General features: G+C 31.8%; 1 protein-coding gene across 2 annotated transcripts; it reads left to right on the top strand.

The window, feature by feature from the left end:
* Positions 1-843: 843 nt before the first annotated feature.
* Positions 844-15671, top strand: LOC148625443 (protein-glucosylgalactosylhydroxylysine glucosidase-like). Of its 2 annotated transcripts, XM_088568980.1 has the most exons (13): positions 844-988; positions 1715-1815; positions 2661-2863; positions 3896-4124; positions 5225-5444; positions 5880-6027; positions 6772-7011; positions 7710-7922; positions 8251-8362; positions 9344-9462; positions 11166-11263; positions 11950-12081; positions 15147-15671. In XM_088568980.1, exons 1-13 carry the CDS (start codon positions 980-982, stop codon positions 15630-15632), a joined length of 2310 nt encoding a protein of 769 aa, XP_088425106.1. In that variant the 5' UTR covers positions 844-979; the 3' UTR covers positions 15633-15671. The 2 variants fall into 2 exon arrangements, with proteins under 2 accessions (XP_088425106.1, XP_088425108.1); XM_088568982.1 differs by lacking the exon at positions 7710-7922.
* Positions 15672-15713: the final 42 nt, after the last annotated feature.

Genomic DNA, 15713 nt, shown 5'->3' with positions numbered 1-15713 from the left:
CAGTGTTTTGAACAATTTTTAATGAAAATTAATCGAAGCCTTTCCTATCCCTGAATTTAGCTCTTCTGAAATTGAAAAGCATACATCGAAATAATAATGTTTCGCTATGACAAACATTTTTACAGTATAACTTTATATAAAAAGTATCAACCTTCATGGACGACAAATTTTTGTACTTGTTCATCGGAAAAAATCCAATGGTGACTCCAGGGCGATTCCGTTCATTATCTGATGAAGATACGATTCAAAGATTTATTATTTTGAATTTATTTTTTTCTCAAAATGAATTGCCTGCAAAAAAGTTAAAGCCGTCGACAGGAGAAAGAAAAGGTATAATACAACACATATTTTTATATATGCTCTGAAAATGAAACCCTTTATTTGTTATGCGAATGTAAACCTGGCATGTAATCAATGTATGTTAACACAAATTATCGAACGCAGCCTTAAGTTTAGAAATGCAGAAATTTTCCAAACATTTTTCTCGTCATAAGATATGACCAAATGAACGTGTATCTTTATGATTTAACAGATACACAAGCATAACATTTACATAGATTTGACTTGAAGATCTTCAATATTGGTTATTTTTTTAAACAATTTTCATTTACTATACTTTATGATTACATTTCTATCAACTTTATCAATGTATCAATTAACCTAACAACCGTCATGGATGTACCAGCAACTTCGCACCTACATGTTAAAACCAATTTTTCAGCACTAATTTGGCCCCTCCCATACGATAAATAAACACATGATCAAGAAAACAGCATGCACATTCATATCGTCAATTCTAAACAATTAAAGCACACAAACGCATGCCAACCGGCAACTACTGATAGAATCTTTCAACAATCTTTTCGTGTTGAGATTCAAGATACATATGTAGTAGGTGTATAAACAAATTAATCCGTTTCTAAACTACCTCCATTACATCATACTCATGTAGATAACTCGTTATTAAAGAGAATCCGACATGTCACAGGTAAATGATTTTTGTACGCTCTTAATCATATGTTGAAATATTCCATTCATATGAATGTTTTAGTTTCATTTCACAGATGAGAATTTTTATGATTTAAAAAAATGTCAATAGTTGCTGATCCCAATGTTGTTGTTTCCTTAACGACATGTGATGAAAAGTATTTAAAAAATGTAAACATTCATAATCTTTCTTTTCCTCTTTCTCCAAATATTCTCGTACCTAGAAACTTCGTGGACAAAGGTATAATTTTGAGATTTAAAAACTGAAACAAAACTTAAAATTGAAATATTGACTGTTTATATCTTATGAACTAAGAAAGTAGAGAAATTTAAAAACTTCTCTGTCTAAAAATAAGGCAAAATGTGTATAAGGTGTGACACGTAAAAATGATATTTTATTGTATTCTCCATATATATATATCATTATCTCCAAAAATAAAGTGTTTGTAAAATTTGTCCTTTTAGGAATTTAGTTTAAAAAAATCCCGCCCTTTGTAATTATATAAACAGTCAAAAATATCTACGTCACGGATGCTTCAAGATAAATTTGAATAGATTTTCATTTGCTTTATAGATGTATTGAATGTATTTGAGGCAAAAAAGATCAAATTGATGTGCCACCCATTGTCTGATCCTTACACAGAATGGTACTTAAACGCATTCAATAATAGCAAATTCTTTTTCATTAACTCTTTGATCAAATAAATGAATTCCCTTTTATCATCAGATATTTTCAAAGACGGTTAGCTTCTTGATATGTTTCATAGCAGTGGCATGTTCAGAACGGATCACATGTAAAGAGGATGTTTGGTGTTTGTCGTCAACGAGGTTAGTCTCACTTTGATTTCGTACATTTACAGGAAGAGATCTAGTCAAAAGAAGTTTTCTTTTACACAACTTTATTAAAAGAGTATCCTTTTTGCGCAAAAGTGTTAACCTAAAAGTCATAAAGTTGAAATGTGTGTTTGTCAGAAAGTCAATTCTCAATATGTCTCATATGAGATTAAATATTCTTTGTTTAAATTGAGTTTACAAAATATTGTGGTTTACTTCTCAAACCGCTTGAGTAGATTAAAAAAATTGCTACTATTATTTTTTTGCGTAAGATGTGACTGACAGAGCGCAATAAGAAAACTCGAATTTAGAACTTGCGTTAAGAATATTGGTGCGGGATTTTTTTTTCAACAATGAAAGAAATCAAGCCGCATTTTCTACTAAAATGATAAAAAGCAATTAATAATAAACGCAATAATTCCTAAATTCAGTTTTCAGCAACAGTAACATATTCATTTATACAAACACACTGATTATAACCTTATAAAGAAACATGGAATAAAGTATTCGTGGCTGAAATTAATCATAAAATAATATCTGATTATTTTCACCTATGCACGAACCAATCCAACTCGAAATGGAAATATAACAAATGTACAAATAGGTAAAGCATCACATGCTTCTCTAGGAACAATTTGTCTCGATATTTAAGACAAAATGATAACGAGACAGCACTGATTGGAGAAAGTAATTGAATAAGAGTAAATGTAGAAGCTTCTTAAACAATGGTTGGATTAAGTCAATGATTCGTTCGGGTTACTAAGAGTCGTACATCTGTATGATCTGAAGGTTTGTATTTCTCGGTCTTTCTTACTTTGTCAAACAAATTATTTTTATAGCTTCCCAGAAGAAATTTTTTCTCCCCCAATTGGAAATGGGCATATAGCAACAAATGTACTGAGTGGTACTATATATATGAACGGATTCTATAGCGGGATTGGAGCAGACAGCCATCGAGCACGGATTCTTTCAACGAATGCCATCGATGTTTTATTTGATGACAAACTGGAGCAAAGGGTTTATACACTAGATTTGTACAACGGTATCTTTATGCAGTAGATTATAGTGACGTAAAAGAACACACAACGATAAACGATGTTCAAAACCCCTTCCAAAGAGACAAAACAAAAAACCAAAAAAAAAAAAAAAAAAAAAAACATTCAGGAAATGCAGATAGTTGAGAAAGCGGTTGAGAAAGCTTTTTTTAAATGGAAGTACACAAAAAACTTATTGACGACAAACTACGAACAGAAATAACCTCTTCATCAGACTTAACAAAAAATAATGTTATATAGCCTAAAGTATCTTGGATTGTAGTACCTTCAATGCTAAGTAGAAAGTTTTTTACACATAATTTAGTATAATAATTGACAGCATACACAAGGAACATTTACTGACTTATAAACATTTACACTTGTCATGATATTAGTAAGAATTTGAAAAATGATACGGTATATAATAAATCCTGAATAAATTGATATGTCCAAACCAGATTTCTGTAGTTCCTTCATATTGATTCCAACATCTTTAAACCTTGTATAAACCAAGCATCTTCCTTAACCAAACAATAGTCACAAAGTGATTTGGTTTACACAGGTTTCACTGTATTTTATTTTTACTTGATTAAATCATTTAAGAGAATGTCCATGGAAAAAACAAGCACCGAGAGGCACATGACAAATTGTGTTTTCGAAAAATATTCACGCATTTTATATCACAACTGCACCCTTTCTCACAGTTGAATGTTTTCATGACTGACTACAACAGTTAGAGAGAAATAAATTATATAGAAAGCATTGCAATTCATTGACAAAAAGGAAGAGACTCTTTAACTTGAGAAAAGCTTGGTTGCTTTGTTAGGAAACTTTTAAAATAATTTTCTGAGCCACATATTGACAATTTCAAACAAATATACTTTTTGACATATATATGATACACATTACTTTGAAACAAAAAGAATCTACCATATTCCACCCATATCATAGGATCTGCTTGATTTGTACATGGACAGCCTGTTAGACAACACCAACTCTATAAGAAACATACCGTGATACCAATTTTCTGTTTATAATAGGTATATTTACCCAAGAGATACAACATCCAGAAAATAGTACAAATATTACTTTGACGTATTTCGCACATCGAAAGTATGGACCGCTCTTGATTACACATGCACAAAGACAACAAATTCTACCTGAAAATGAGACAGGAAGAAAACTAGAGTTTGTCTACAACCAGAATGGGTATAATTTTACGGATGATATTTCTAACTTCAGAGAGAAGAAGATCGATTCAGCAACAAGGTTATTAAAGTTAATTATACAATATGTCCAATAATTGTATTTCAAGTTTGCTTAGATAATTTCAAACAGTGTTTATTTGCTTGAAGATACCAAAGACAACTCATTTTACAATGTTAATAAACGTAAAAAATAATAATTTGCAAATTTTAAAAATCCCAAAAAGTTGTTTTTAGCAGCTAGTATATGGTAGGAGCACCTTTAATTATGTAGATCTTGAGATACTTAAAGTTATCGCATTAGATATTTTATCAAAAAGTATCAACACTTATGTACTGCTTTTGAGAATAACATTTTTCTGGCACAAGATAATTTTTATTTCAAATTATAAAATTATCGCTGTTGCTTCATTCAACTTGTGACGTGTCTGATACATCATGAGGACATAAAAAGTCTAACATCAGTAGGATAAAAACAGGGAAAGTACGACCATCCATAAAACGAGTTTTGTCGGTTTCAAGAAATTTAAGATCTTAACCGAGGGATTTCAAATTTCCTGGTCATGTCTTTTCTTACGATAATTTTCGTTTTCTTAACAAATCGTAACACAATTCTTTATAACAGCAACGCTTGTCTAATCTAAGTATGAAACAAGCATTTTCATATAATATCAGATAAGTATATGGGATATCCTTGTCTCGGAATAAATAGTTCAGTATTTCATTGCATAGCAAATGCGAGTGTATGTAAGAAAGAAAAGATATTACTAGATCTGTATTTGGTGTATATTGCCTTAAAAGTGGAAAAAACTATTCCATATTTTATTTTCACCCCAGTAAATGACTGCGTTTTCACTTGCTACAATATATGCGGTGATATTGCCATTTATATTTGGCGTTCTATTCTATCTTGAGTTTTCTGTTGTCAATTAAACTCACTTGACTTTGCCCTAATTCATTCCTTTAGGTTTTTTTAACTTTTGAGGATGTAATAAATTTATTGTTGTAATATAGATGTCAATGTTTTCCAGAACGGCTTAAATTTTTATGTTAGTTATTTTTCTTCATACTTTAGTGTTTGAGAAGGTAATCATTTGTCTTCAATAGTTTGTTATAACACAAAATAGTCTGATAATAATGTGATATCCTAGTACAATTGAATAGGTATTGGTCAGGACAAAACCGACACCCAGAAACGAACCTCCAACCACATACCAACTACCATCATTTTTGGACGACGGTATATAAACCCGATTTTAAAAGGAGTGGACACGAAGAGTGGATATGGATTTCATCTATCAGTACAAATAAAGATGAAGCTTCCTCTAGCTTCAACATGTCTCTTGAACTTGGATATGATAAATTACTAAATCTACATACAGATGTAAGTACGCTACTTGTCACAAGTTTACACATAGTTCATGCTCCCACTTTTTAGTGGATTCCTGATTGTTCATTTACTTTTGTATTTTTTGTATGTGTTATTTTGTGTTCTTTGTTGTGTGTGTCTTTTTCCTTGCATAGTCTCTATCCTTAGATTATATTATAATAATTACCAATGGAATCTTGGTTCCCTTGATAACAAAAATAAGTTTCATCACGAAATTATGAAAAAGACTACACACGCAGATTACGACAATTCTTTTTACTATTCATAAGTGGGTATTTATAAAATCAATTTTGGCTCTTTATTCGTAAGTTGAAATGCAAACAATTGTACAATCCTATACTGTGTGTAGGTTAACTAGTTGACATCATAAAGATATTCACCGGTTCCTTGAAATATGATTTTTCATATATCAAGTTTATTTCCTTTCAGGAGTGGAATAAAATATGGAAAAGTGGTAGGATTGAGGTCAAAGGAAATGATGAATTGTCCAAGAACATTAACGCGGCTTTATACAATATACTCTCATCCCTGCCCCAGGAGCAAAATCTTAACAATCCATTTATTGGTTTAAGTCCAGGTATTGCATATATAAGAAAATATTTTTTACAAATACTGCTGATTGTTCAGTGTTGATTTTTATAGTTTTTTTTTTATATACATAAGTAATTGTTAATATAATTAATTTGACCAAAACAGATTGAATCAGACCGAGAATCAAGCTCCCTGCCGGTGCACCTGGTCTATGTTCCCAGTTTTAATGGTTTTTTTTTCGTAATATTGCGTGAAAATAAGTACCTTCTTACTAAAATTATACAATACAGATGTAGTTCCTTATTACACAATAGCTAAAATATTGTCCATTTAGAAACCAGGCAGTTCCTTTGATATGGATGGCACATGGTAAGTTTTATCCTACTGATTTTTTTTCGTTGCAATGTTTATATCATATGTGTGTCCAAGAGTACAATTTTTTTTAATCGAGAATGGATGGCTCAGAATATAATTTTACAGTTCCCCAAGAAAGCAACCAAAATTTAGCACAAAATGAAAAAGTTATCTCCCTTTTTCTTTGAATTTGAGTTCTTTTAACTGATATTATAAAATAAAAACAATTTGCACTAGTGAAAAGGATTTAATCGTGGCCATCTATGTCCGGCTGTGTTTTAAAAATTTTCCAATGAGTATTCATTATGATATCGTTAGAAAAATACATTTTCATTCTAGTTTTTATGTCCGGTTTTTATTTTTTACAATGTGTGCTGAAATTTTCACCAGTAGTCTTAATATTTAGTGCAACCTACACCAATAGTGAATATTTTAGGTGGTTTGTCCAGGGGAGGAAAGATAAATCCCGCCAAAATTGGTGGTCCATCCAATGACTATGCAGGCCATGTTTTCTGGGATATGGACACATGGATAATGCCACCAGTCATGTTGTTCCATCCTAGATTAGCCAAGATAATGCTTGAGTCAAGAACCAGAATTTTGGAAACCGCAAAAGAAAATGCACAGTCAACTGGTTTTAAAGGGGCTAGATTTCCATGGGAACAAGCTGTGTCTGGTAATTTCCTATTTCTTCTAAGTATGATTAGTGCTTATCATACTAACAAGTTCCCTTAAGAAGAATAAATCAATAATACTTTATTGTCACAAGAAAACCGAAGGTCTAAAATATACATTTTTCATCCTGGTGGTGCTTGTTGTCTCTTTGACATAGTCACCACATCCATTCTCCTAACATGTTAAAAGTACAATGTTAGTCAAAGAAGTTATTTTATGCACGGTAGTCTAGCGCAAAAAAAAAAATGAATGTGAATTAAAAAAAAACAATCTTCCAGTATATGAGGCGATCATAAATATTTTGAACGATGAATTTATGGACTTAAATCTCCGATTCAAAGCTGAAGAAAACTCATTATGTAATGAATTTCCTCTTTTGTTGACTTTCAACAGTAGATCAAGATACAAAAATACTAAACAGATCCCTTAATGTACTTTATTTGTTGTCTTATAGGATACACGTACGATTGAATCGCTTACCAAATAATGGCTTGCTGAATTGCGATTGCTTTCATCTTAAAAGTAGAAAAGAAAATGAAGAGACAAAAGAATCTATCTGAATTCTGTTGTATCGTTATTACTAGGTTTCCTACAAATTCAATTATATAAATGTGAAATAATGTGAAGATAGGGTAGAGAGTAACGCCGGTGACTACTTGAGAAATAATAATACAGAAAATAATAACACTTACCTTACAGGAAAGGAAACTTGTCCATGGGATTTAGCTGCGAAATACCAAATTCACGTCACAGCAGACGTATCATATGCCTTACGTCAGTATATTTACGTCACCGACAAAAACTCGGCCCAAGATTTTTTAAACAATAATGGATCATCATTAGCATTAGAAATAGGAAGATTTTGGGAGAGTCGGGTGACTATAGACGACAATGACACATATAATATCATTGGTAAGGTTCCCTACGTTACACGCGAATTGTTTAAGAACTAATCAAAGAGTTGCATTTCAGACGAACAATATGATATGTTCAATTTCAGTCTTATAAAATTCCCTTGTTATATAGATTACCACATACTAAATAAAGAATGGTATCTAAGTGTTTTTTTTCTTGAATTGGCCACATGTACTATAGAAATATATATTATCTTTATGTAGTTATTGCTTCCACGTGATTTTGTAAATAATATCATAAGCTGTTGAATTATATTCTAGAATGTTAATTAAATAAGCAAGTTACCCGTAGACATATATATATCGTTTGATTTTTTTTACTTCAGGCGTCATGGGTCCTGATGAGTATCATTACAATATCAACAACTCAGTTTTCACCAACTATAATGCTAAGCTAAGTCTAGCTTTGCCCTCCTGGCTAAATGAAAGATATGACATGTGAGTTATATTTAGATTAAAATATTTGGTACTTTTATTCTTTACTCCATATTTTATAAATCTACATGTGGTTGAACTATTGCATAATAAATAGATGCTTCTTTGATTTTTTTTTTGATATTCCTAAAAAGAAATAAAAACTCGTCCTTACTAAATAAATAACAACATAAAAAACTGGATTTCAGACATTTGAAAACCGATTTATTCAAGGGTCATAGTTTTCCTTTCCTCGTTTGTCTACCCCGGACTTGACCTTTTATGAGCAACTCGGCGGGTGTTTCTAGAAAAGCAGAGGATGCTTACCCTACCGGTGCACCTGGTCTATGCTCCCAGTTTTTAGTGGAGTCCGAGTTGCTCGTTTGCTTTTTTTACTTTGTGTGTATGATTTTGGTTACTTTATGTTCTTTGTTGTGTATGTCTGTTTTCCATGTCTGGTCTTTGTCCATCTTTGTCCCTGTATTACATTCTTTTGATTACCGCTATAACCTTGGTTCCATTGATTACTCTTTGATTACCGCTATAACCTTGGATCTCTTGATTACTTTTACTTTTAAAAAAATGATACTAATGACTTATGAAAATATTTTATGAAAATTTCATAAAGTTAGAAGACTCGTAAAAACAGGATTTATTTTTCATTCGGAGATATAGACATGTTTTGCGCTGGTACAGCTAACAGAAATACTCGTGGTGATACATTTTTTAAGTAAATAAAAATAAAAGGAAACAGGATGTTGAAATACTTGTGGGTCGATGGAAGACAATTATCACATATACAAATATGTACAAATATTAAGCAAATGAAAAAAAAAGAATCCAAAACAATTACATATAGATTTTCTCAAGCAACTCGGGCTCTGGAAAGAAATTTGGGGCTTAGGCATAAAATTTTCTTATACAGAAATAGCTATTGATTGTTAAAATTTCATTCCTAATATGGGATTAGTTATTTTCAACTTTGACACACATATATTTTCCTAGAATCGACAAATCACGTATTTCAGAGATGTCATTCCTGGAAAATACTGCTCGTAATATACGAATACTTTATGATGACGAAGGGAAATTCCATCCACAGTTCGAGGGATTTTCATTTCAAGGTACATGTAATTAAATTCTAAAAGAATTAGGTTAAATATTGTCCTATATTCAATGTTAAGTACCATACCTAAAAAGATATGGGATAACTGCCAGAGATTTTATATAACAAAACAAATATTTTTTACAGCTAAGAGTAATTTGAACTTTTTTATAAAACCGGAACCAAACTGAGCTTACATCATTTTATTGGGGGTTTTATGGACTATGTCGGACGTTTTATGTATGGGGATATTTTAAATAAGTTTATGGCAAACAACTCATTGATATATCATTCATTCATTCACATCTTTCTTTCCTCTTAAAGAGATATACTGACAATTCCTTAAACAATCAAATACAATAAAAAAAAAAGATGCAATGTAATCAGAAAGTCAACATAAAAAAATCATTAAAGAGTACACATGTCAAGTGATGCATATGTATACATGTATACCTATACATTTGTATATAAATTTAGTTAGGGCTTTTCTGCATTAGCGTTTGCACAACATGAACGAGACGTAGACTCATGAAATTGTATGTATCGAGTCCGATTGATGTCAATGATTTTCCTAAAAGTACTTCAGATATTTTAAATAAATATGTAGCAAACAGCTCAATGACATAACAAATTGGAACAAACGGCATGATATACAACATTTTGAGTACCTGCAACAAGTTATTAAATGATGTATATTTGTATATCATTTGGGTACTCGAAAATAGACAAATTGTTATCTAAAAACATAAATACCAATCCTATAAATATTGAAAATGTTAATATGCTGTACACGTGTTTATAGGAGTAACCTCTCATCCCCAGTATTAAAACCAAATATTTAGGAATATAAAGAAACACTGTAATCAAAATAATAGCATTTCTTAATAACGTCATGTACTTGGCCTGCGAAAGTTATATCTTAGAAGTTTTTTTCCGTGTCTGGTCTTTGTCCCTGGATTACATTCTTTTGATTACCTCTATAACATTGGTTCCCTTGATTACTCTTTCATTACATGAATCATTCCAAAGTTATAGTATGTTTTGATTTTTTTTCTTTTTTTTTTTGAAATCTTTTACTGTTGAAACACTACTTTAATTGATAGATCAGAATATCACACATGCAACGTTTGCATGAAAATATAGTTGGAATATTTCTTTTCTCTTCAAGTATACATTTTTATGTGCAAAACCAGTTCCGAAAGTGATAATTGGCATTTCACAAACATTATTGAAAAAATATGTTCTAGCGTCTTACATTTTTTCTCTCTTAAAATTAAAGATGTTAGAAAAATTATGCAAACTTTGGTGTTTATATTTTTTTCGTGTATTCAGCGTAAAATTTTCTTCGTATATAAAAATAAAGACTTCAGTGATAAGTAAATGTTGAACTAAACAACAAAATATCGGAGACCTCGAGGGTATTCACCAACTCAGTAGTCTTATCTGACTCCGACCTACATCATATTTCTTTAAGATATTTTTTTACCTAAAACGCCAAGGCTTCATTCCATGTATTGTACATGGTAGATCCTCTTGTTGATTAATTTGACTTCCTATTTCGATAATTTGGTTTTGAGTACTTCTTTTAAACATTTGATATCCTATGTTTTGATTCTAATGCTGCTCTTTGAAACCTCTTTGAAACACGGGTACAGCATATTTTGCAATATCGATATGATTAATATATTTTGTATATACTAGATTGTAATAACCATTTTACAGACAAAATAAAACAATCAGACGTTGTACTTTTGGGATTTCCGCTTTTGATGCCTATGGACCAGGAAGTAAGAAGAAATGATTTGATAGCATATGAAAAGGTAATCGAATTATTTGAAACTTTATTTTCCCATTATAATGATTTCCTCAATAAAAATCCATAATAATTTCTTAGAATTTGATTTCTCCCTGTAAAGACTCCGCAAAGTCTTTGATATCGCATCACATAAATGCTTGTAATAATGTAAAAGGATGTCTATTTAGACCAATAAACTTATTCTCTTGTTAGATCATTGACTGACATTAAATAAATGTATGCAACATATTATACAGATATGCGATTTTTTTTAACCAAAGAATAAGTTATACCTGGTAAAAATGACGTAATTAAAAATCTTTGCGTTACCTATATGCGTAATGAAAATGTTTTAAAAGGTATTCATATGAGTAGAAACGCTTAAGCACTTTATTTATTTTAACCTCTTAGTTTTCCCTCTTCGTCTATTCCTTACCTTAACGGTACCGTTGGTCCATGGTCCTAGTTTTCTGTGGACTCCAGGTTTACCATTAAATTTTGTTGTTTTTGTGTGTTTATTATTTTGGTTATTCTATGTTATTTGCTGTGTGTGTCTATTTTCTTGATCTAGTCTTTATACCGGGATTATGTTCTTTTTATTACCGTTCCAATCCTGGTTTCCTCGATTTCTTTTTAGCACCTGATCAAAGTTTTAATCAGTTTTAAGAGTTACTTTAAAATGATGAGCCCCGTATTTTAACATTTCCCCAGACAACAGATGAATTTGGTCCGGATACTGGTACTTGGAGTATGCATACTGTAGGCTGGCTTGAACTTCAAGATGAGAATAAAGCTAACCAGATGTTCCAAATGCTGCTGAGGAACATCAATGGACCGTTTAAGGTACCCAATATCATCGCAGTTACTGTATTCTAGTTTCGATGGAAAGAAATTTAAAAAAAATACCGAACTAATAACTCTAGGCAAGTCTAACTATGTAGTAAAAAAAAACTCCGTATGGCAGATGGCAATATCAAGGTAAAAACTGGAAAATTTGAGACCATCGAAATTGTCCAGACGTGGTACACGAATTTCCCATGGAAATCGTTGTTATAATCGGGTATTTTGCGCGAGAAACTACCGGCTTCCATTACGGTTAATCATTTCAGGAATATTAAAATGCAAACAGGCGGCATACAATATGGTTAATGAAGGGTAATAACAAAATTACCGAACTGACAAAATCTAAGCAGTAGTCTAAAGGAATAGTCCGCATAACAAATGGCAATACCAGGGGTTGTAAAAAGCACACAATGGCTCTGACTTGATACAGGCATTTAAAAATGGAAGGTGAAACTGAATTAAACCAGGTTTTATAACGCGTTTAACCTTCCGTTGCTATTACGATTACTTCCGGTATATTTCAACACAAATTTGGAGCATCAAATTGCAACAAGTCAAAATCGGAAAAGGGAATAGTCAAAACAGTAAGAAGTTATAAAGAAATGAATAAGTGAAATGATAATACTATAGGAGTAAAAACTAAAAAAAAATTAATTAATAAATTGAAGACATAATGAAAATCCGTCATATCATTTATAATATGTTTGTCAGAAACAGGGTATTTTTCCAATAAGATATGGGTGTCGGAAATAAAACTTTTTGGACAGAGTTTGAGACGTATTTTCTTATAACCTTGGTCCAAAAGCCTGTCTCTTAGGCAACGGTGGTATCGCAAGAAGTTAGTATAGTTTCTACTAGTTCTGACATACCTTAACAACTGAGAAGTATTATCACCATATACTGATCTAGCTGGTATATTATTGCACAAGAAAGGTAAGTTTTTAAATTTTAAATTTTAAATTAAAAATCATCTCATTTGTCATATATGTTTGTGCTGGAATGACTACTGTCGTCGAATTCGAGGTGAAGGTCTAAAAGGTGTGTCAGTAGTCTCTTCATTTTTTCAGTTCTGGAGGATAAATAAACTAAAGCCATTCTCCAAATTTAGAATTATTATAATGGAGAGAACATCATCAATATATCGATATGTGAAATTAAAGTCAATGCTCTATCAAGTTTTTTGCCTTTCACAAGATTTTGAAGGAATTACGATTTATTAGAATAAAGAAACAAATCGGCTGTGAGAGGGGCACAATTAGTGAACGTAAGAATGCCGATACTTTGTTGAAAAATTGTCCCTTCAAAAGTGACAAATACATGTTGTCGAGGAGAAACTCTAACGTACTAATCACTTCTTGATCGGTGTACCAATTTTTTCTCTCTTTTTTTGTAGTGATAAACCATATAGGAATCGCAGCGTAAAACAACAAATTTGTAAGAATTATCAAAATTGCAGTTAACTGCTTTGCGGATGATTGGTTTCAATTTATCGTGTGGCAAGATTGTATATAATGTTGAAAAGTCAAACGTTTTAATAGAGTTAACTTCAGCAAAGGAGCAATTTTAGGATTATCTAAAAGATCTTTAGTTTTTTTTCAGAATCCACATATGATTAATACCACTACACGAGTTAACAGTTACATAGTATTTTTGTTGTCCTTTCCTCACTGCGGACAAATTTTTGGTGAGCCGTACAAGCAGCTCTTATATTGAACAAGCAGATGACCCTGAATGTACATTTCTTGTATGGATTTTTATGTAGTTTTGGAATACAATACAAATAAGGTAAATCTTCAGACTTCTCCCTTGAAGGAATAGTCAATGAGGCCATAAAGGACTTGTGGTTAGAGTGGGTTTCATCCTTGTTGAACATACCGTGTGTGTATTTTGGATTATCCTAATTTACTTTTATTTCTAGCTCTTTTATTAAGCATTTATAGCTTTACATGCAAAAACAATGTTCTTTGAAGCTTTGTCCGCAGGGACAACAAGAAATTTCTCATGAACAGAGGAAAGACATTTTGCAGCTTCTACGTCTTTAAATGCTGATTAAGATCGATCATTCATGCAGTATTTTAGATTAAGAATGCGGCATTGGACTGAATGATAAAATATTCACATTTAAGGCAGCCTTAAATACGCATAAATCGTACCAACGCATACAAAAGAGAAAAGGTGAATTCCACTTTGTAAGGAAAATGCATAAAAAATATAAATACAAGTAAAAAAATACCAAAGAGATATTGATGATATTGATATAAATCTTTGATGACAGAGCTGTAAAGAAACATCAGAAATGTTTATCCATTATCGTTTGTCTACCCCGGACTTGACTTTTATGAGCAATTCCGCGGGTGTTTCTAGAAAAGCAGAGGACTCTTACCCTACCGGTGCACCTGGTCCATGCTCCCAGTTTTTAGTGGAATCCGAGTTGCTCATTTACTTTTGTTACTTTGTATGTATGATTTTAGTTACTTTATGTTCTTTGTTGTGTATGTCTGTTTTCCATGTCTGGTCTTTGTCCCTGTATTACATTCTTTTGATTACCGCTATAACCTTGGTTCCCTTGATAACTCTTTCAAATTATAACCATATGTTTCACTTTTATGTATATATGTACATATTTGATTTTATGAACATATGAATATTGCAACGTTTACAGGTCCTCCTTTAATCGCTTGAACTGATAAAAATATCGAAACAGTTTTTCTGTACATAGGTTCAAATGGGAGTGTTAACGTTTCGGATGTATCACTCCAATTCATTCATATACATGTAAACGTAACACATATAACGAGATGAATAGAATTGTGAATGTTGTGCTTGATATTAAGCAATATCCTTAATATAATTAGCTATATTTAAGGAAAATGTATAAATTGTAGTAAGAGTACAAAAGAATACAAAAGACTACTTGATTGATTGTGGCTTGAAGAATATAAAGGAGGAGTTAAAGCGCTTTTGATGATTGGGCACAAAGCGATATAGCAATGTGACCTCAGCTGTATGGACTTGTTGCACTTTCTTTCTTTTAAAAAATAAAATAACGGTTTTATATTTAAAAGGTATTCAGTGAAAAGCCATTCAAATCCCCCGATGGACCAAGATGCGTTAATTTTATCACCGGAGCGGGAGGCTTACTTCAAGCTGTAATGTTCGGTTATGGAGGAATTCGTATTAGAGACACACAACTTGACATAAACCCAGTTTTATTTCCTAATGTATCGCAGTGGAGTATGAACGGGCTTGATTACAAAGGATTCGAATTTGACCTTATAATAAACCAAACGCACATAAGGATAACCCTGTATAAACCATCGACCCATTCTTCTGATCTGACAGCTATAACCATACATAATGACACAGTGGTTTTAAGAACAGATCATTTTAACGATTTTCCCAGAGGAAAATTGGCTTTAAAGGAGACTGCTAAGGAGCATGTAGCTGGTAATTCTAATATAAACAATGCTGCTTCTTTAACCATTTTATTTCCAATGTATGTTCTCTATGGTGCACTAGAAGCTGGTCTCGTGTTTATTTGCATACCTTAATATAGATATGGTGCCTTGTAAATAAATGTGTCAAGTGTCGTTATAAATCATTCCCATCTTGATCTTTGCATGTGATTATTA

The sequence above is a fragment of the Perna viridis genome, chromosome 2 (assembly GCF_037379345.1).
Source record: "Perna viridis isolate PV_CMFRI_1.1 ecotype Kerala chromosome 2, ASM3737934v1, whole genome shotgun sequence".
Lineage (NCBI taxonomy): Eukaryota > Metazoa > Mollusca > Bivalvia > Mytilida > Mytilidae > Perna > Perna viridis.
This window is presented reverse-complemented; position numbering and strand designations above follow the sequence as displayed.